Genomic DNA, 20,375 nt, shown 5'->3' with positions numbered 1-20,375 from the left:
TTTTAATGTTTACTTAGAAATCCTACTCTAATAAAAGAACACTTCTTTTTTTTAAAAAAAGATTTTTAAAAATTTATTTACTTGAGAGAGAGGGAGAACAAGTGAGTAGAAGCAGGGGGGAGGGACAGAAGGAGAGGGAGAAGCAGGCTCCCTGCCAAGCAGGGAAGCCAGATGATGCAAAGCTGGCTGGATCCTGGATCCATCCAGGATCAGTCCTGGGATCATGACCTTAACAGTAGGAAGATGCCTAATTGATTGAGCCATCCAGGTTCCCCCAAAAAACATTTCTTCTATTTACAATCCTCTAAAAACTAAACTTTATCATGTAGCATGACTGGTTTTTAAAAAACTTTAAAAACCAAACAAAATTTATAATTTTGACAACTAAGAGCCCTTCTTCATTCTAATGTTCTAATAGAACATGCCACGGAAGATTACAAAAAATGAACTCTAGTGAATCAAGAATAACTGAATATTGAGGGGCGCCTGGCTGGCTCAGTCAGTTGGGTGTCCAACTCTTGATTTCGGTTCAGGTCATGATCTCAGGGTCATGAGACTGAGCTTCACATGGAGCTCCGTGCTCAGCACCGTCTGCTTGCCCCTCTCCCTCCCCCACTTGTGCACGCTCTCTCTCTAATAAACAAAATCTTTAAAAAATAATACACTAAAAAAAGAATAACTGAATATTGAATGTCATAAAGCTAATTAATTAATTTTTAAAACTATAAAGACATTTCTTATATTATTTATATACAGTAACTCCCTAGAACTTCAAAAGCTAACTTAGGGTCTTTCCTTGTAATTTCAATATATTCAATGACAGTACAGAGACATAAAGAAGTTTTCTCATAATTCTCATTTTCATGAAGAGTAAAGGATTGAACTCTTTCTAAATTCTCTACTCAAAAATAGTTTTATTTTTTTTCTGAATGTGAAAGTAAGTTTTTAAAAGATACAAAGAAATACAAATAAAGTGACTAGCCTAAACTGCACTACCAAGAGATTAGCCATTGAAAATACTGTGGTCAAAAATAATTGGTCAAAATAATATTAAAAGTTGTTTAATATTAAATTGCTAATATATATAATACCGACCATTTATTGAGCTAGAAAAAGTATGAAAAATTAATTTAAAACTTAGTATGCAATGATCCTCACTTAATTCTTGAAATAGCCTTATGAGTTAAGATACCACTAGCATCCCATTCTGCAGATAAAGACTTCATACACAGGACTGCCTGATATGTGTAAGATCCCAAAGCTGGTAAGTGGCAGAAACAGGAACAATTCAAATCTAAGCATAGGCTTTCAAAGTCTATATTCTTAAATACTATACTTTAGAGCCCTTCCATCCTTCTAAACATTTTTTCATCTATACATACACATTACATTTATTTTTAATGACCTTTTCTCAACATTATTAAGAAGTTAAAATATTCCAGGGCGCCTGGGTGGCTCAGATGCTAAGCGTCTGCCTTCGGCTCAGGTCATGATCCTAGGGTCCTGGGATCAAGCCCCACATCAGGCTCCCAGCTTGGCGGGAAGCCTGCTTCTCCCTCTCCCACTTCCACTGCTTGTGTTCCTTCTCTAGCTATCTTTCTCCCTGTCAAATAAATAAATAAATAATCTTTAAAAAAAAAAAAAAAGAAGTTAAAATATTCTATTTAACCTCAAATTCTCAATCCCCCAGTTTAAAAAAAATATATATATATCAGGGCACCTGGGTGGTTTAGTCTGTGAAGCGTCCGCCTGTGGCTGAGGTCATGATCTCAGAGTCCTGCCCAGCAGGGAGTCAGCTTCTCCCTCTCCCTCTGCCTCTCACCCTGCTTATACTGCATCTCTCGCTCTCAAATAAATATATAAATTTTTAAAATGTATAGACTAATAAATTTTATTTTAAAATTTGAAACTGTTCCTATTTAAGGGTTTAAACTAATAAAGTAAAATGAAACTATCTTCTAAAATCTAATGTAAGTTTAAACTGTTCCTTTAAAGAAACTATCTAGGGATGCCTAGTTCTCTGTCAGGAGAACCTGTGACTCTTGATCTCAGAGTTAGGTCTAGAGCTTACTGAAAGAAAGAAAGAAAGAAAGAAAGAAAGAAAGAAAGAAAGAAAGAAAGAAAGAAAGAAAGAAAGAAACTATTATTTAAATCAATTTTTCACATTTCATCTAACTATTCCTTACAAAGATCTCCAATGACCCTCATATCAGAGACCACTTTATGTAATACATTTTACAATTAAGATGACCAAAAAAAGTATTAATTCATTTCAAAAATCAATAGATTAAATGACCTTTCTTTAAAGAATTAATATAATCTCCCTCCACCCCTCTTTATGTGTCCTAATGACAAAGAAGTGGTTTCTTTATAGAGAAAGGACTATTTTAAGTACGCCTGCTGGGCTTTTCTGGTAAGCAACTAGTAAGAAATGGAGTGTTTGACAAACTAGACAAAGCATTCCCTTGTACTATAAATTGTAGTACAAGTCTACTGGTTTACTGGCCTAAAACATTCTATAGTAATTGGATTCCTGCTGTAGTCTATAATCTATTTTGTCATGGCTTAAAATGCTACCCAGTATATTAAATTGCTCTAGGTTTGTTTTACATTATTAAGGAGGTAATTTAACATTCTGACTTTTTCTACACATAGTGCATTAAATATTTCTTACTTAAGTCCTTAACTAATTATTAAAATGAACTGGGTAAATTAACAATTTCTGCTGTAGACAAGGCAATTTATTAAAATAAAAATGCTCTGTTTCTGTAAAAGAGCTGAAATATTACCAAACTCAATAACTGCTGAAAATTAAACCAATATTACACTAATCAAATCACAGACTAGCTATAAAGGAAAAGTACAAAATGGAAATCCTTATAAATTCGTGGGCCAGGCTAGAATCTAGTGAACCTGGCACATTCCTTCAGCACCTAAAACATTAACTGGCACACAGCAGAAGCTGAGTGATGGCTGAATAAATGAATTTACTCAACCAACCAATTGTTAGTTGTCTGTAAGTTGGTAAATCTTTTAGGAACTATAATACAGGAATTACATGTAACAGTTAACAGCCATAAAAACCCAGTAGTACTACTAGTAATTAATCCTAATTAAGTAAAATAGAATATGATGAACATCACTCCATTAGTAGTAGAAACAATCTATTAACACCCAGCATGTAGATCTGGACACATCAACCCAATTAAATGCTACAAAACTGGCAAACAATAATGTTAATCTACATGTACAATACAAGATGAAAATACCAAGTGAAAATATCAAAAACCAAAATCATCATGCTAATGATTGCAACTAGTTAAAAGATGCATGTATACATGTAACTTGAGAGACAAAAAAACAAGTCATAATTGTGTTACGGTGATTAAAAAGTTGTCATTCATTTTCTTTTTTCTTTCCTATTTCTTGACAATAAAATTATTTTAAAATTCAACCATTCTCCTTGCCTATTTCTCAACAGTTCTCTGTTAATACTGCTAAAGAAAACATTACCTTAGGTGACCTTTCTGATCAAATTTTAAAAAGATGACATGTAAATAAATTGTCTAAATATGCCCTTCGGTGGGTGCCTGGATTGTTCAGTTGGTTAATTGTCCAGTTCTTCATTTTGGCTCAGGTCATGATCTCAGGGTCCTGGAATCGAGCCCCGTGTTGGACTCCTTGTTCGGGGGAAAGTCTGCTTGTTGCTTAGCTTCCTCTCCCTCTGCCCCTTTCCTCCACCACCCCCCCACCAGAGCGTGAGCTCTCTCTCTCTAAAATAAATAAGTGAATATTTATAAATAAATAAATAGATAGATAGATATTTCCTTTGGTCATATTTAATAGTGCTTATATTTTAATAATATGTTAAAGAGAAGAATAATAGTGAGAAAGGAGACATAAATGACAATCCTACCATACTTTCAAGTTTGGGGGTTTTTTGTTTTTGTAATGTCTGTTAGTCTTTCCAGGTTCACAATTTGCCACAAACATAAAATAATAAAATTTACAGACAAGTAACTTAAATCAAAGTACGTATTACTTTACAGACACTGGCTTTCTAACTTCCCAGTTATTCCTGTACCCTTTTGCCTTTTCTGCACCATACCAATCTGCCACTCTCTGCCATACTCCTTTAAGCCTTCCCTACCACTCCACCCTAATCACAAACTGCCTTCCAAACTATGATATTATATCGCATTTATTTCTCTCTCCATCCAGATTACAAAAAAAAAAAAAAAAAAACCAACAACACCACAAACTCATGCTGAAAAGTCAATCTACAAATAGGAATGCACACACACACAATTTTTTATTACCTTCAATCCCAACATGGTGGGGGGAGGGGGTAGTTACTTAATATTTCCAGTGTAACTTCTCAGTGTTTCTTTCAAAAAACTAATATCATATAGTACATACTGTTTTTTAACTCACTTGTTCTCTTATCAATATAACATCCACTCCACCTCCTCATATCCCTGAGGAAAAGATTCAAATGCAAGTAGTTTATTTGTAAAGTATAGAAATACTAGCAAGAGGTGAAAAAATTCAGGGGAAAATCCAAGAATTATCAAGCCTGCTACTACTATGGTGCTTAACTTCAGAGAAAACTCTGGGAAACAATGTCGAATTATGGCACTCAAGGAGGGAGAGAGCTGAGGTAGCCCTACACCAACTCCTGTCAGTCACTGGTTCAGGGGCACTCCCAGGCTGCCCTGCAGAGAAATTCCCTAAACTCTCACAGAGTCCTTAAGCAGAGAGCAGATACTGAGGGCTGGAAGTAGGCGGTTTCCTTCTAAATAAGCAATAAAACACAAAGGATGTGGACGAGGTACTGCCAGCACCTGCTATACACCACATCTTGGAATATTCTGTAGCACTTGAAATTTTTCTTAGATTTTTTTTCTTATTTATCCATTTGAGAGAGGGAGAGCATGAGTGGGGGGAGGGACAAGCAGACTCAACGCTCCCTGCAGAGCTGAATTCAGGACTCAATCCCAGGACCCTGAGATCATGACCTGAGCCAAAGTCAGATACTTAACCAGTTGAGACACCCAGGTGTCCCTCATTTAAATTTTATAAATTAATGGGGCGCCTGGGTGGCTCAGTGGTTTGGGCTGCTGCCTTCGGCTCGGGTCATGATCTCAGGGTCCTGGGATCGAGCCCCGCATCGGGCTCCCTGCTCCGCGGGAAGCCTGCTTCCCTCTTTCTCTCTCTCTCTCTCTGCCTGCCTCTCTGCCTACTTGTGATCTCTGTCTGTCAAATAAATAAATAAAATCTTTTAAAAAAATAAATAAATAAATAAATTTTATAAATTAAAATGACTTGATATAAACCAGAACTGCTTTTTCTCGAACATTTGATATCTGCAACTAAATATGTTTTATGTTGTTTCCTGTGTAGTGTGTTTGGGACCAAATTTGAAAAGAAGCCTATCAAAAAATCAAGGCAATCAAAGAAGAATAAAACCATCAGGTTGAACTATATGAAATGCCATGTTTTGCAGGTCAGAAACTGTTGAATCTCAGCAATTTCATATAGTTCAACCTAATATGCATCAAACTTCAATTATTTCCTTTCTAGGTGCCATAACTATTGTTGCACCTGTTTCCAAGGTCTTTACTTACATCTCACTTCTTTGCTCTTCTTCCTTTCAGTTGTTCATGAGGAAATGTAGGCATGAAACCATAAAGTAATAACTACCAATGCATTGAACATACAACTTTTCAGCTGTAACCAGGCTAGGTGTAAATGAATGAAGCAAAATCAGATTTATATAAAGAATATATCTTTCTCAGGGGCACCTGGGTAGCTCAGTGGGTTAAAGCCTCTGCCTTCAGCTCAGGTCATGGTCCCAGGGTCCTGGGATCGAGTCCCATGTCGGGCTCTCTGTTCAGTGGGCAGCCTGCTTCCCCCTCTCTCTCTGCCTGCCTCTCTGCCTACTTGTGATCTCTGTCAAATAAATAAATAAAATCTTAAAAAAAAAAAAAAAAAGAAATTTAGGGGCGCCTGAGTGGCTCAGTGGGTTAAAGCCTCCGCCTTCAGCTCGGGTCATGGTCCCAGGGTCTCAGGGTCCTGGGATCCAGCCCCACATCGGGCTCTCTGCTCAGCACGGGGCCTGCTTCCCTTCCCCTCTCTCTGCCTGCCTCTCTGCCTACCTGTGATCTCTGTCTGTCAAATAAAAAAATAAAATCTTTTAAAAAAAGAATATATCTTTCTCTCCCACTCCCTATGATTCCATTCTTTCAACTAAGAGAAAAGTAATCACTGTCTCAAAGGACAGACATCCTCTGAGTTGGTGTAGGACTCCCCCAGCATCTTCACCCCTTACAAAACCAAAGTCTGTGATAGTAATAATTAAACCACCATTTATATAAAAAGGTTTGTAAGTGTTGTTGAGTTTTATTTTTACGAAAATATACTCACACTGTAAGGAAAAGTACATGGCTATCACAGACATCTATATTCAGTTGTAACTACTGTCAAAGAACTGAAAAATGGAAAAAGAAAAGGAAAACATATCTTTACCTGCAAAAGGAGATTTCAGCATGAGACTCTCCTCTACCATGATACCTTCTTTTGTCTTATGTCCAACCCTTTGCTTGAATGGCTGCATGATCTCTGGGGAATGGATGGGATCTACAGGATTCGTTTCATTGGACTGTGTGGTTCTGAGTTCTGAAGAACATAGCAAGTCTTCAGTGTACTGCTCTGCTTTCATTAGGTCACTACCAGACAACACTCTCAAGCTAACAGTAGGAAACTTCAGAACAGGAGAGTCCGCTTCACCAAAACTCAAAGCGTTTGATATACCAAAGTCATCATCCTCAGGAATGGGGTTGTACCATATTTCTCTCTCATCGTCTGCATCATTTTCCTCATTAAAGTCTAAAGAACAGTTTCGTGAAGGTGAAGAATCTGTAGCATCACACACCATATATGTACAGTATTCTTCAGAGGACTTGAAGAAAGGTCGTGAAAGCTGATGTTTGGGTGAGATGGATAAGTGACTTAAGTCTTGGCATTTCTTATTTTCTTCTTCCAAATTAAAAGGTCGCAGAGTGCTCTGATATAGCCAATTGCGTTTCTTTGACACAGTGATGCTATTAAGTGGCTTATGACTTCTGAATCCAATATTATCCTTCAGGTCTTCAAGTTCTCTTCTCTTCACTGAAGACCCATAGACATTTTCAAATAAATCTATTTCAAAGGGAAAAAAGATGGTAGAATGTAATGATGTAATGCCTAGCATACCAGGAAAGACAGGTCACTTGAAATCAGTTATTAAAACAATATTTTTAAAAAGATAGAAAGAAAAGTAGTATTACATTTGGAGATTAAAACGAAACACGAAGAATTTTGGCTTTTTCACCTAAAAATAATTTCTATTATTTAGACTACTGGTATAAGTGACATAAGAACTCTGTTAAAAGAATAAATTGTGAGACTGACTTTATACGCATGATAGGGCTCACAAAGACTTACCCTAAGCAAAACATACTTTATAAAAAGCTTACATGGAATGTTTTGTACACAGTATGCCTTTAATTAATATTTTTAATAGTTTCCAACTCACTACAAGGTCCAGAAATCTTTAGAAGACATAAGTAATATTTCTACTTTCTCATACAAAGATGAACTTTGAGTAAATCTTTAAAAATAAGTGTGGCTTACTTAATACTAAATGCTTTCCTGATTACTGAAATTTTAGCATAACATCTATTTCCCAATCATATAGTTATACAGTAGCATTTTATGCAGGGTTTAAGCTCTAAATACCTAGGGCAAAATTAAAAATAAAAATCCCTTAAGAAGGCTTTAGTTTAGAACCAGATATCTTGTCTCACAGTAAATACAACCAGTTCTCATTACTGGCCAGGCACAAACTTAAGGAGCAAGAACATAAGAATGAACAAAATAGTTCCTACCCTTAAAAAATTCATAGTCCAATGAGGGTCATCAAATACTTGTTATGTGTTTGTGTTAATATAATGAAATAAGGCTCTAAAAATGTATACATAACATTAATTCCATATAAAGAGGAACATATCCAAAGAACTGCATAAAGCAGGTTTCAATGACGCTCAATAAGTTAAATATACACCATAATACCAATTCATTAAACACAGAAAAACAGACAAAACCACCTTTCTAAAAATTTAAGGTCATGCTAGTGATGGAATTATAGTTTATCTACTTTAAGTATGCATATGATTGATTCATATTAGTATTATAGCAAATACAATATAATACCCTAATAACAGAGTAGTAAAGGAGTAGTATGAGGAGCTTAATAACAACCAAAAAATTAGGTTCATACATCATCAAGGCTTTCAATAACCTCCGTCTACTGAACAAAAATCCCTTAAAAAATGTAAACTTGTCTTTTTTTATTCTAATTTTTATCCAACCAAGCAATTAATTTTAAAAAATTAAATATATACATATTTTTAAAAACCCTCCAACACAAACTGCATTTCAAGTTCAACTAGTTCCAGAGGCAGGAACAGACCAGGACTCAAAAGGCAAGGAAGCGCCCATGAATGCCTATGATGCATTTATTTCCTGAGTGCCTACTGTATATCAGTGCTGAGAGATAAAACAGGAAGCCCTTAACCTCATTTAAGCCTCCACAAAAATGCTAAGATTATTTCCACAAGCCAGAAAAAATGAAGAATGTGGTCAAGGTACTAGCTGTAGTATTCAAATTTAAGCCAGTCTAACCCTAAAATCAATGTTCTCCTACACCTGTCTTTCCTATACCATGCTACCCACCAGAAAGTAGTGAATAGGCAGTCCTTTCTGAATATGGTAATAATATCAACTCAGTTAGTAAGAATTAAGTGAGATAATGTTGGAAATATTTTGAAAACTATATAGTACTACTCAAAAAAATCAAGTAACTTGCTAAGACCACCTAGTTCATAAATGGGAAAGGCAGCACTCAAAATAAACTCTTCTGACTCCAAAGTTTGTAGCAGTATGCCTGGTCCAGGACTAAGAGAAACACACATCTCTACCTCCAAGATTTATCATGCAAACATGTAACAGATATTCAATACCTATCTTGAATTGATTTAGTTTAATTAATGAAAAACATGAAGATTCAAGAGTCTTTCTTGGTTCTGCTTCCTTTAAAGTAAAGAAATTAAAAACTGAAAATCAGCACATACTCAGGAATCACTGGGGCCTCTGGATTTTTAGTGGCCACGTCTCTATCCAAGTGTACTAAAAGCTAAATCTATTGCACATTTAAGTCCAAATGCCATATTATTTATTAGCACGTCAGACATTCACAAGGTATTACTTGTAATCTTTATACAATTGTAAATTTGAAGCCAAAAGTACAAAATTATACAACTCACAATGGCTAGGAGTCACATCTTATCTTTTTCTCAGCTGTCTCTCAAAAGATCCAACATTTTATACAGTTAAATTATTTTTAGTCCTAGAGAGTTTTTTGACATACATTTTAAATGAAACAGACATGTTTCTACTTGTACTGCATTCCAAGGAGCTGCAATGACAAAAACAAAGCTACTGGCATCCCATACTTACGCAAATTGACCCATCTATTGACGTGAGTACTTAAAGTATAATATTAAAAGGAATAATTACACAAGATACAATGCAACTACTTTTCATGAAACTACAAACTACAAAAACTTGAAACCAAACAATCTGATTGCTACTGCTTGAATAATTCAAAATAGTACATGATGCTGAAGTTGAAATTTAGAGATAAACAGGTACATGATTGTGATTTCTGGATAAAGGCCAAATTTATTCATTTATTAAAATTGAATAAGCAAAGCCTACAGGGCACTAATTTTACTTGAGCAATTATTTATAGAGAATTTAAAACATTTCATTTTTATCTCCCTTAACCAAAGGGATGAATATGACTGTTAATGACACAGAAGTGAAAAACCATTTGCAATCTTCTATTTACTTCCTTTGATGCTAAAATTAATGTTAAACCCTACTGGCATAAGTGTGAATTACCTTTAGCTTCCATTAGCTTTACTTACAGCTCTATTCATACATAAACACCACACTGAAAGAAGATAAAGGTAAAAAAAGATACCAAAATAAGTATGCAAGTTGCAAGGCAAAAAAGTCTTTATTCCCTTACAATTATACCTGTTGTGGTATAATTAATTAAATGATTAATTAAAGTCATTTTACTTTGAAAATATGTAAGAGAATGCAGAAGCGGTAATTAAGTTTTTCACTTAGAAAAATATTCTACATAGTCATGAACTACTCAAACCAATTTGGGTTCTTAACTATCTCATAATAAATTTAAATGAGTTACTATTACTAAACATTTATTTAGTGTCCTAGCTCAAAATATCAGCAACCTTTCTGAGAAATTATGCATTTTCACCCTTAGTGAAAATATACCTATATACAGACATCTTTTCATCATTTAAAAAAGACCTACTGCAGAAACAAACTCTGTTGCTTTTGCTTACTTCTCTTTAAAAAATCCTAAATAAAATACTGTATTAGAGTTTAAATAAATACAAACAGCCCTGCGTAGAGTCAAACCGGGCAGCCCAGAAGAAATGACTAGAATAAACTTAAACCTTAGGTTTATGCATATACATATATAAACACAAATATATGTGTGTGTGTGTGTGTGTGTGTGTGTGTGTGTGTGTGTGTGTGTCTTTCTCTTTTCGAGATAAATCTAAAGAGGGAAATGGGTAGAAGGGAGAAAAAAAGAAACTTATTTTTCTATCTTTTATGTTTCCTCCCTTGTGACTAGCAACAAAGCCCTTAAGAAAAAAGCTGTGTGCTAGCTTTGGGGACAGTAGAGAAAAAAAACCCTGAGACTGTTCTCAGTTCCATAAAAGTAAGGGGGAGGAGCAAGACAAAGATCCACAAAAGAAAAGATGAGCAGAATAAATAATGCCCCTAAAGGGGTATGTTCTAGCTCAATTCCCAGTGTTCTTCAAGGCGGTACTCCCCAACTTCTGATCATTTCCCTCTCCATCCAGAATCCTAATGATCTGGGCAAGGCAGTACTCTCACAAAGCCTGCTTGCCTTTCTCTTGATAACGGCCAACTAAGTACCAAACATGGTGCCAAATGGATTATCTTTTTTCATCCTCACAGCAATCTGAGTACTAAGGCTATGCCATGTTGAGTAACCTGTTCAAGGTCACAAGCCTGGTAAGGTAATTGGTGGGGTCTGATCAGAAACCCAGAGGTCCTATTCTGATAACCAGTATAGTATATGGCCTTCTCTCTGGCAGATTCCAAACTCTCACATTTACTGGTAGAAGATGAGACCAATATAGAGAGAACTGCTTAAACTTGTCACATGTAAGCAGTAAGTATACATGTATACATAACTAAACCAAAGCAGAAAGAGCTCAACTGCTTTGTTCTAATAGGGGTCAGGTATCAGAATAAAGTAGAATGCTTTTTCAAAATTTTAACAACTGTATCAAGATAGGTGATGGGGGCACTGGGAACTCTAGAACCTAACTACTCAAAGTATGTACCAAACAGTAGCATCAACACTAGGAGTATGTTAAAATGCAGAATCTCAGGCCCCACCTCACGTCTATAAATCTGCATTTTAACAAGATTTTCAGGGAATTCATATGCACATTACGTTTAAAAAGCACTGCTCCATAACCACTCTTTGAGTGGCAATGGTCTAGAAAACAGCCTTGGCAATTCTCAAAAAATAAACTCCACTTAGAAATGTAGGACTTTCAAATCAACACACTATTTTCTGCTGACTTTGTAATTCTCAGAGTTTTCCTGCCACCAGCAACTCCAATGTTCTATGGCACTCTTCCCAAAAAAAAAAAAAAAAGGCAACTAGACTTGCTCCTAGGGCCACAATGGCAGAATTTCTCAGAGGGGTATTTAAATTTAACGCTAGAAGGCAGCGGTGCCTGGATGGTTCAGTCAGTTAAGCATCTGCCTTTGGCTCAGGTCATGATCCAGGGTCCTGGGATGGAGCTCCACATGGGGCTCCCTGCTCAGCTGGGAGCCTGCTTCTCACTCTCCCTCTCCCTCTGCACTCCCCCTGCTTGTAAGCACCCTCATACTCTCTCTCAAATGAATAAAATCTTTTCAAAAAAATAAACAAAACAAATAAAAATAAAACTAGAAGACAGTCAAAAATTATATGCATATTGCCACTAATCGTGAAGAGGGCTCATGCATAAAAGAATTTGTTGAAAAAAATCCATAAAAATCATGTAGCTCAAAAAGATAAGAAACCAGAGCTACAAATACTTGAGAAAAAAGAAGAAATAGATGGGACTCCACATTTTAAATGTCAACTTCCCTTTAAGGTTTATTACATGAGATTAAACCAGTTAATTATACTATTTTAAGAGAACTGCCTAAAATTTTTTTAGACAGAATTTCCTTTCACAGAGAGTGTAGTAGCAAAAGTAGAGTCAAAATAGGCTAATTTTAGGGGCTTCTGGGTGGCTCAGATGATTAAGCCTCTGCCTCCGGCTCAGGTCATGATCTTGGGGTCCTGGGATCAAGTCCCACATCTGGCTCCCTGCTCATCAGAAACCCTACTTCTGCTTCTCCCTCTGCCCCTCCTCCTGCTCATGCTCTATATCTGTCTCAAATGAATAAATAAAATCTTTTTTAAAAAGGCTACTTTTAAAGCAGTAAAAGGCTGAAATAGTTTAACCTAGTGTTTTTGAATTTATTTCTGAGTACTATATGCTAATTAAATTTATTTATAAAGACATTTAATGAACTATAGTTGGCAAATTAAAATTCCTTTGTAATCTTAAGGCTTGCAGAAACTTGACAATATTTATCATGTGTAATGACTTTGGATTTCTTAAATAATCATCTCAATTAAGAACAAATTGGCCAATCTGTGAACACTACATACCCAATGCACCAAGTCACTGGCACTGTTATACTCCCTAAAGTTTTAGAGGTTCTTAGGAGGAGCCAGATCAAAACAGAAAATCATTTTGGCTTCCATTTGTTACAGAGTCTCAAAAATTTCCCAAATACCTAAATATTAGGTAGATTAGGTATCTCTGTCCCATTATACGTTCCTGTATTATAAATTCTGTAACTTTTTTTAAAACAAAATATCCTCACAAATAATACTGCATAGAAAAGTATGATATTAACCTTTTAGTCTAACATCTTTATACAATCTAAAATGTACTGCTTCATTTGGACTGCCAATTAAATTTTAGAAAATATGACTGTAAAGTAGAATCCGGAAAAGATATTTAAAAAACAAAACAAAACCAGAATCCATGTAACATCAATCGGAAGTTATTTAAGGTAAAGGTTTAAAATAGATGTATTGATTTAAAAATTGTCTTAAAATCTATGTGAACTCCTTCATCTTTGCAACTTTGAGGTAGTTACCTACATTTCTGAACCTTATTGAAATTCCATTCATGTCCTCAATCCAAGCAACGTGATAAAATTTGTTGGGTCAGACCTCTAAAGAACTTCAGCATCTGTCTGACCTTAAATAAATACAGGTTTTGGAGTCATAAAGACGTTAAGTCTGAATCTATGTAATTGTTTGAATCCATACCCTAGTATATACAAACCATATACTAGTTTGTGTGACCTTGGGCAAACTACTTAACCTGTTTCTTTTATTGTTGTTAAATGACAAATGTCATACCTGGGTGGAGGGAGGGGTCATATGAGAACCGCATGAAGTATCCAGAATGGTTTTAATAAGTTAAACTAACCTTCATGAAAAATAGTTAAAAAACAAAATTAGCTCTCCAAATCTATACTAGATATGTAAGCATTACACAAATTATTTTTATCTTTCCTAAAGATTTGAAAGGAAGCAACATTTGATTAAATAACATTAAATAATAACATCTGAGAAAGTTGTTTAAACCAGAAATTATCTGGGGCACCTGGGTGGCTCAGTGGGTTAAAGCCTCTGCCTTCGGTTCATGTCGCATGGTCCCAGGGTCCTGGGATCCAGCCCCGCATGGGGCTGTGGGCTCAGCAAGGAGCCTGCTTCCCCCTCTCTCTCTCTGCCTGCCTCTCTGCCTACTTGTGATCTCTCTCTGTCAAATAAATAAATAAAAATCTTTAAAAAATAAAATAAAATAAACCAGAAATTATCCAAGCTTTTGCTTAGATTCCTTGTAAAATATCTAAAATAATACCACATAGGGATTCTAATGTTTCATTTTAACTTCTTTTAAAGTTACTTCCATTTAGTTTCTCAATTAAAAAAATTCAATGAATTCATAGTTAAGCATTACTACATTTATTAATTTATTACTTTTAAAGTCCTTGAATATTTATTTATAACTTAAGGCCTTAAAAGCCATCAGACTTTGCATGTTTAACCTTTGCAACAAAAGAGTATATTTGTTTTATGCAGATTTTTGCTATGGCTGAAATTTAACAAGCTTACAAAGAGTTAACTGAACCAAATCATGGGAAGTAAAGATACAGTGGCAATAAAATATGATTACAAATTCTTTTAAACCTGAAAATGCATGATTTTAATATAAATTTAGCATAAAGTACATCTCTCTTTACAAAAAAATTTTCATCCTGTTATCCTTTTATTCAAGTGAAATGGAATAAAGTTGAGGGAAAAAATTGACAGGTATGGATTAGAGATTTATAGATTCAAAAAAAAAATCCAAATTTGTATAAGCTTTAAATGAATCATTTGATTTGTCTTCACTGTGTGATAAGAAGTTTTGTGAACTTTGTTTCTCCCCACTGTTTTGTATTTAGTGGTTAAACAAAGTTAATGTGTATAAACCCAGCCCTGGAGAATCTGTAATTCTTACCAGAGAAAATGACAAGTACTCTGAATACTTTTTCCATTTCACCATCCAGTATTTTTTAGAGAATTAATGACATGTACGTCTTTATGTTCACTAAAAAGTCTTTGTATTTAAGATTGTACTTCAAAGGATCACGTTGTTTTGGACTCAGTTTGAAGGTATTATACTTCTTTCAGGAAAGAATTTTTACTACTTACAGCATAATTAAAAGATTTCTAAAACTGGCACTCTAAACCTTCAGCGAAAATTAAAAATCATGTACATACAAAGCTGGGAGCAAAATCCTATTTATAAGGGCAAATATAGTTAAGTTTACAAATGACTGTAAAAAAGTCTACACTTCCTTAGAACCACAGGTGACATCTTTTTTTGATTAAAATACTAGTGCCCTTGATTTTCCACAATAAAAAGATTACTCACTTTGTTAGTTTTTTTGTGGGAGGGAGGAAGGAGGAAAGGTGGAGAGAAGTATGTGAAATCCTACTTGACTAAAAAGAAATTTTAGTTGGTAGTTTTTGTTTGTTGGTTTGGTTTAGTTTGGGGTTGGGTTGTGTGTGTCTGTGCTGTGCACACTCCGGCCTGGGGGGCGGGGGGGAGGACGCGTAATGAGTAAAATGACAGTTTATGAAGCCCATAAAGTCTACCTTGGATCAAGTTCAAATTCACAAACTCCACAAAGTCTACGGATTTGCCTAGAGCCACAAAGAATAAAAATCAAGGCAGCACCGCTGACTCTATACTAAAAGCGTGTGGTGAACTTAACCTTTACTCACTGTCCTGTTGAGAGTAGGCACACTGGTTCTTCGGGAAGAAAAAGCAAAAATCCCAAGGTCCTCCTCATGCCACTGTCTTTTTAAAAAAAAAAAAAAAAACGGAAAGGAAAGAAGGAAGAAAAGAAGGGAGGGAGGGAGGAAGGAAAAGAAGGAAAGAAAAAAGAAAAAGGCCAAACAAGTGAACGCATTATACTAAGTAACCCGGGGCACTCAGCTGCCACTTACGTGACACTCACTTTGGCACCGGCACGTACCTGTCTGCAAAAACATACCTTATTCTTCGCTCTTAAAACAGAAGCCCAGGTAGTAAAGATTAACATACAAAGCTGGGAGCAAAATCCTATTTAGCAAAGTGTTAGCATTCCGATTGCAAAATAACCTACCTGTTAACGTAATTCTTTGGTCTGGAGGCACGGAGAGGACTTGGCTCTCATGCATTTTCAAAGGGCCCAGATTTGGAGAGGTTGCCTGCGCTCCCGTGACTTTGGGGGGTGCCCCCCGGGAGCGACCCTTCATTCCCAAGGACAGCAGACGTCCTTTGTACATCCACTTCTGCAGCTTCTTGACTGTCACCGCGGGAGGCTTGAGGAAGGGGAGCCCCTCCTGGCCATTTTCTTTGCCGCTGCGTACCACAGCGGACCCCGCAGGTTCCCTGAAAGGGCTTCCTGAGGAGCGGCCGGGGTCCCTGGAGCGGGAAGTCAGGAGGCCGGAGGGCGCGGCGGCCGGGACGCTGCCTCCGCTCCAGCCGTCCATCCCGCCTCCACGTGGCGGGGGCTCGTCCAGGTCTCCGCGCGCGCCGCACCTGATCCAGCTGTCGCTCGGCCACCGCTGGAAGGGAAGAGGCTTGGCACCCACCCGGAGGCTCTCGAGGCTTCTGCTGCAGGACAGCCGCATCCGAGGAGTCCGCAGGCGGCCTTTCCCCGACTCCCTCGGAGGCGACCGGGGCGGGGACACCTGCTGCCAAGGGCGGCCACCGCCTCCCCGCTGCCAGTCTTGGGGGCAGGCTCGGCGGTCCGCAGCGCCGCAGGGGGAAGGCGGCTGGCCCAGCGCCCGGGCTCCCACAAGGCAGCCGCGATCCGCCCAACCCCTGTCGCCCCGCCGCGCGCCCGAGTCAGGGGGCAGGTCGTGCATGGCCTGGATCAGCAGATAATAGGCCTCTCGCAACTGGGTCTGCAGCCTGCCTGTCTCCTGGCGGCCGCCCTCCGCCCCCGGGGAGGAGCCCGCCGCCGGGGGAGGCGGGGGCCACCGCTCCGCCTCCGCCCCCTTAGGCTTGGGCGCCGAGTGGGAGCCGCCGGGCAGGTTCTCGTAGTAGTCGGCGTCGTCCTCCCGGTCGTCCTCCTCCTCTCCGCTGCCTTCGGAGCCCGGCGGGGCGTGCAGACAGGCGCGAGGAAGCCCGCCACCCGAGGAGAAGGCCTCCTTCCCGCCGCGCTGACGAGGCCCGAGCGCTCCCCACTGCTCCGGGCGCCCTCCGGGGACCCGCGCCTCGGGAGCCCACGCGTGCGGCGACGGCGACGGCTGCTCCAGGCTCGGCCGGGCTGCGCGGGCGTGCTTGCCTGGGCGGGCGTCCGGAGCACGGCCGGCGTCTCCCTCCGCAACCGCGGAGGCCGCCACGGTAGCTGCAGCGGCCGCCCGGAGCCCGAGCCCCCCGGCGGCGCGGGGGCTCCGCCTCCCCCGGAGCCTGGACAGCGTCCTTCTCAGGGGGTCCGCCATCCCTTCCGCCTCAACACCCAGGCTCGCCCCCGCTGCGGGAAGAGGACGGAGCCCAGTTCGGGGAAAATCTGTGCTCGCGGAGGCGGCGGCGACGGCGGCGGCTCCCCATGACCGGCGCTGGCCCTCGCGGGCTCCTCACATACTTGGCATAACTCTGCCGCGGGAAGGGGTGGGGGAGGGCGGCGGCGCCGCAGAGCGCATGCCCCGGAGCCTCGGGCCGCGACGGGGCGCGCAGTCTGCGGGCGGCGGAGCTGCGCTCCCTGGGGTGGGCGCGGGGCGAGGCGGAGGGCGGGAGGCGAGGAGGGCCAGAGTGACCTAACGGAGACCCGGGGACCCAAGAGGGAGCGCCCAGAGGGTGGGGAGGAGTGGGGCGGGGCGGGGGATAGGTAGACTGTGAGAGTTGAGGCCGAAAAAAGAATGAGCGGGAAGGTGTCTGGGCGGGAAGGCTGCAAAGTTTTGGAGAAAGGAAAAGTGCCCTCCTGGCTGCCACCCCGTCACCTTCACCCCCTGCCTATTGCCACCATTGCATGAGGCGTGTCTAATGTAACAAGTCCCAGCTTGAGAGAAAACAAAAATCGTTTTGACGGACACAGTGTGAGTACAGGTGTATCTCATTGAGTGCAATGTGTTCTAGAAACATTCCTAATCATTTTAATGACACGGAGAGCCAGCTATTTAAAGGAAATTTGCAGAGATTCCTTTTCAGTGAGGAAGAATCCTTTTTCCCCCAAAACCACCACTTTGTCCCCGTCTTTCTTTCTTTAATGAATGCATACTACCACAAAATTCTGATTATCAACCAAAACTTGTAAAATGGAGACGCAGAAGTAGTGCCCCCACTTTCAGCCCTCTAACACTTCATTTTAATGAAAACTTGGTTGAGAAAAAATTGGGCAAAATTGGGAAACAGTGTTAGTTGGAAATACCAACTCTCTTAAAAACATTAAATCCTGTATTCTGTGTAACAGTTGCAAAGTACCTTGAGTTGCCACAGATTAATGGACCTATCCCTGATTGGTAAGAATCATCACTGCTGTCATCTCTGATTTCAGTTACTTTTTTTTTTTAAAGATTTTATTTATTTATTAGGGCAAGTTGGGGAGGAGGCAGGAGAGGGAGAAGCTGATTTCCCTCTGAGCCCAAGCCCCATGCACCACAGGACTCCATCCCAGGACCCTGAGATCCTGACCTGAGCCCAGGTCAGACACTTCACTGACTGAGCCACCCAGATGCCCCCAATTACTTTTTTTTTTTAATGTTTACATATTAGAAAAGGGCCTTTGTCTGATTAGCTCATGAATGTACTCCTCTAACTCCAGCACAATACTCGCACATGATAAGAATTAAAGAAATACTTGTTGAATAAATGAATGCTTGCATAACTAAATAAAAGAATTTAGTCCTGGGGCATCTGGCTGGCCCCATCAGTAGGGCATGCAATTCGACCTCAGGGTGGTAGGTTGGAGCCCCACATGCCCCATCTTGGACAGAAGTAACTTGGGAAAAAAAAAAAAAAAAGAATTTGGTCCTAAGTTATCCAATTTCCAAATATATTTATGTAAGTTTCATTTTCCCCCACCAGTTAAAGACTCCGATCTCTAAATGTGCTTTGGCATATACCACTTTCTTTAGTATCTAGTCCCTACCTCCTTGAATAATTTTACCTGCGTCTTGCATCTCCATTCACAAAAATGTTACCCATCCTTTAAGACGCCTTCTCTCAGAAGTCATCTCTGATATTCCAGAGGACATGATCTCTCATTCTTCCAAACTCCAGGAGTACTTTATTCATAGCCATTCATGGTGTATTTATTGGTTTTTGTTTTCTACAAAGTATGCCTTATCTCTCCTGCCAGAAAATTCATAAAATCCTTATGAGCAGAGACTATTTGTAATTGACTTCTGTATTCTCCACAGAACATAAGTATAGCATCTTTTATGATAAATAAATATTTTTGAATTAATGTCAGTTTTAATTTAGAGGAAACGAACAGCTTTATTTCCAGTCTATTGCCTAACTCTCCACTAGACCATATTATATTAGTGTTGTTTTAAAATTCTCTTAGAGGGCGCCTGGGTGGCTCAGTGGGTTAAGCCTCTACCTTCCGCTCAGGTCATGATCTCAGGGTCCTGGGATTGAGTCCTGCCTCAGTCTCTCTGCTCGGTGGGGAGCCTGCTCCTCCTTTCTCTCTGCCTGCCTCTTTGCCTACTTGTGATTTCTCTCAGTCAAATAAATAAATAAATAAAATTTTTTATTTGACAGACAGAGAGGCAGGCAGAGAGAGAGAGGGAAGCAGGCTCCCTGCTGAACAGAAAGCCCGACGCAGGACTCGATCCCAGGACCCTGAGATCATGTCCCCCGAGCCGAAGGCAGCGACTTAACCCACAGAGCCACCCAGGCGCCCAATAAATAAAATATTTTTAAAAGTAAATAAAATTCTCATAGTTATGAATAAGAAATACTTTTGTTTGTTAAATAATCTTAATCCTCATCTAGGGAAATACTGTGAAATGTTAAACTATAATTTGCATGCATTACTATTTATAGTCCTACAGTATTTTTATTCCATGGAGCAAAGGCTATTTAATGAATAATCAAGGCATACAATTATGTCCCAGGGAAATATTCCCACAGGAAATGACTGACAGTAAATCTGCCAATAATGGTGTCTGTAAACACAATTCGATCTCTATCTCAGAAATTATTTCATTCCAACTCTTGTAAGTTAACAGTTATGAAGTATACCATAAATTGCATATATGTGTAAAAATGAACACAAAAATATAACCTTGAAGGTCTAGGTTGAACTTCTTTAATTCAGCTTGTCAACTTGTCAACTTGTTGATTTCAGGAGTTATAAATACATTGGCCCATATCAAATACTACACATTGTTCTACACATTACGACTAAGTCTGAACACAACTGAACTTAATGCCACTTAGAAGCAGAAAATGTTCTATCACATAAATTCACAATTTTTAAAGGGTCACAACAGAAGTTAATAAGGCAGTTAAGGCTATATGATACTGCAAATCCCACTGTATGTGTATTGCACTTCAATAAAAAGTTTATAAAAATGTAACTACAAAGAC

General features: G+C 39.1%; 1 protein-coding gene across 2 annotated transcripts in view; it reads right to left on the bottom strand.

Annotated features, from left to right (window-relative positions):
- SYDE2 (synapse defective Rho GTPase homolog 2) overlaps positions 1 to 17,443 on the bottom strand; it is a 48,093-nt gene extending 30,650 nt beyond the window's left edge. For both annotated transcript variants that reach the window (XM_032361803.1, XM_032361804.1), the window contains exons 1-2: positions 15,955 to 17,443; positions 6,529 to 7,200 (exon numbers count right to left, since the gene is read on the bottom strand). In XM_032361803.1, coding sequence (XP_032217694.1) covers positions 6,529 to 7,200; positions 15,955 to 17,281 — 1,999 coding nt within the window. In that variant the 5' untranslated portion in view covers positions 17,282 to 17,443. The remainder of the gene's footprint in view (positions 1 to 6,528; positions 7,201 to 15,954) is intronic.
- Between the last annotated feature and the right edge of the window lie 2,932 nt (positions 17,444 to 20,375).

The sequence above is a fragment of the Mustela erminea genome, chromosome 10, assembly GCF_009829155.1.
Source record: "Mustela erminea isolate mMusErm1 chromosome 10, mMusErm1.Pri, whole genome shotgun sequence".
Classification (NCBI taxonomy): domain Eukaryota; kingdom Metazoa; phylum Chordata; class Mammalia; order Carnivora; family Mustelidae; genus Mustela; species Mustela erminea.
This window is presented reverse-complemented; position numbering and strand designations above follow the sequence as displayed.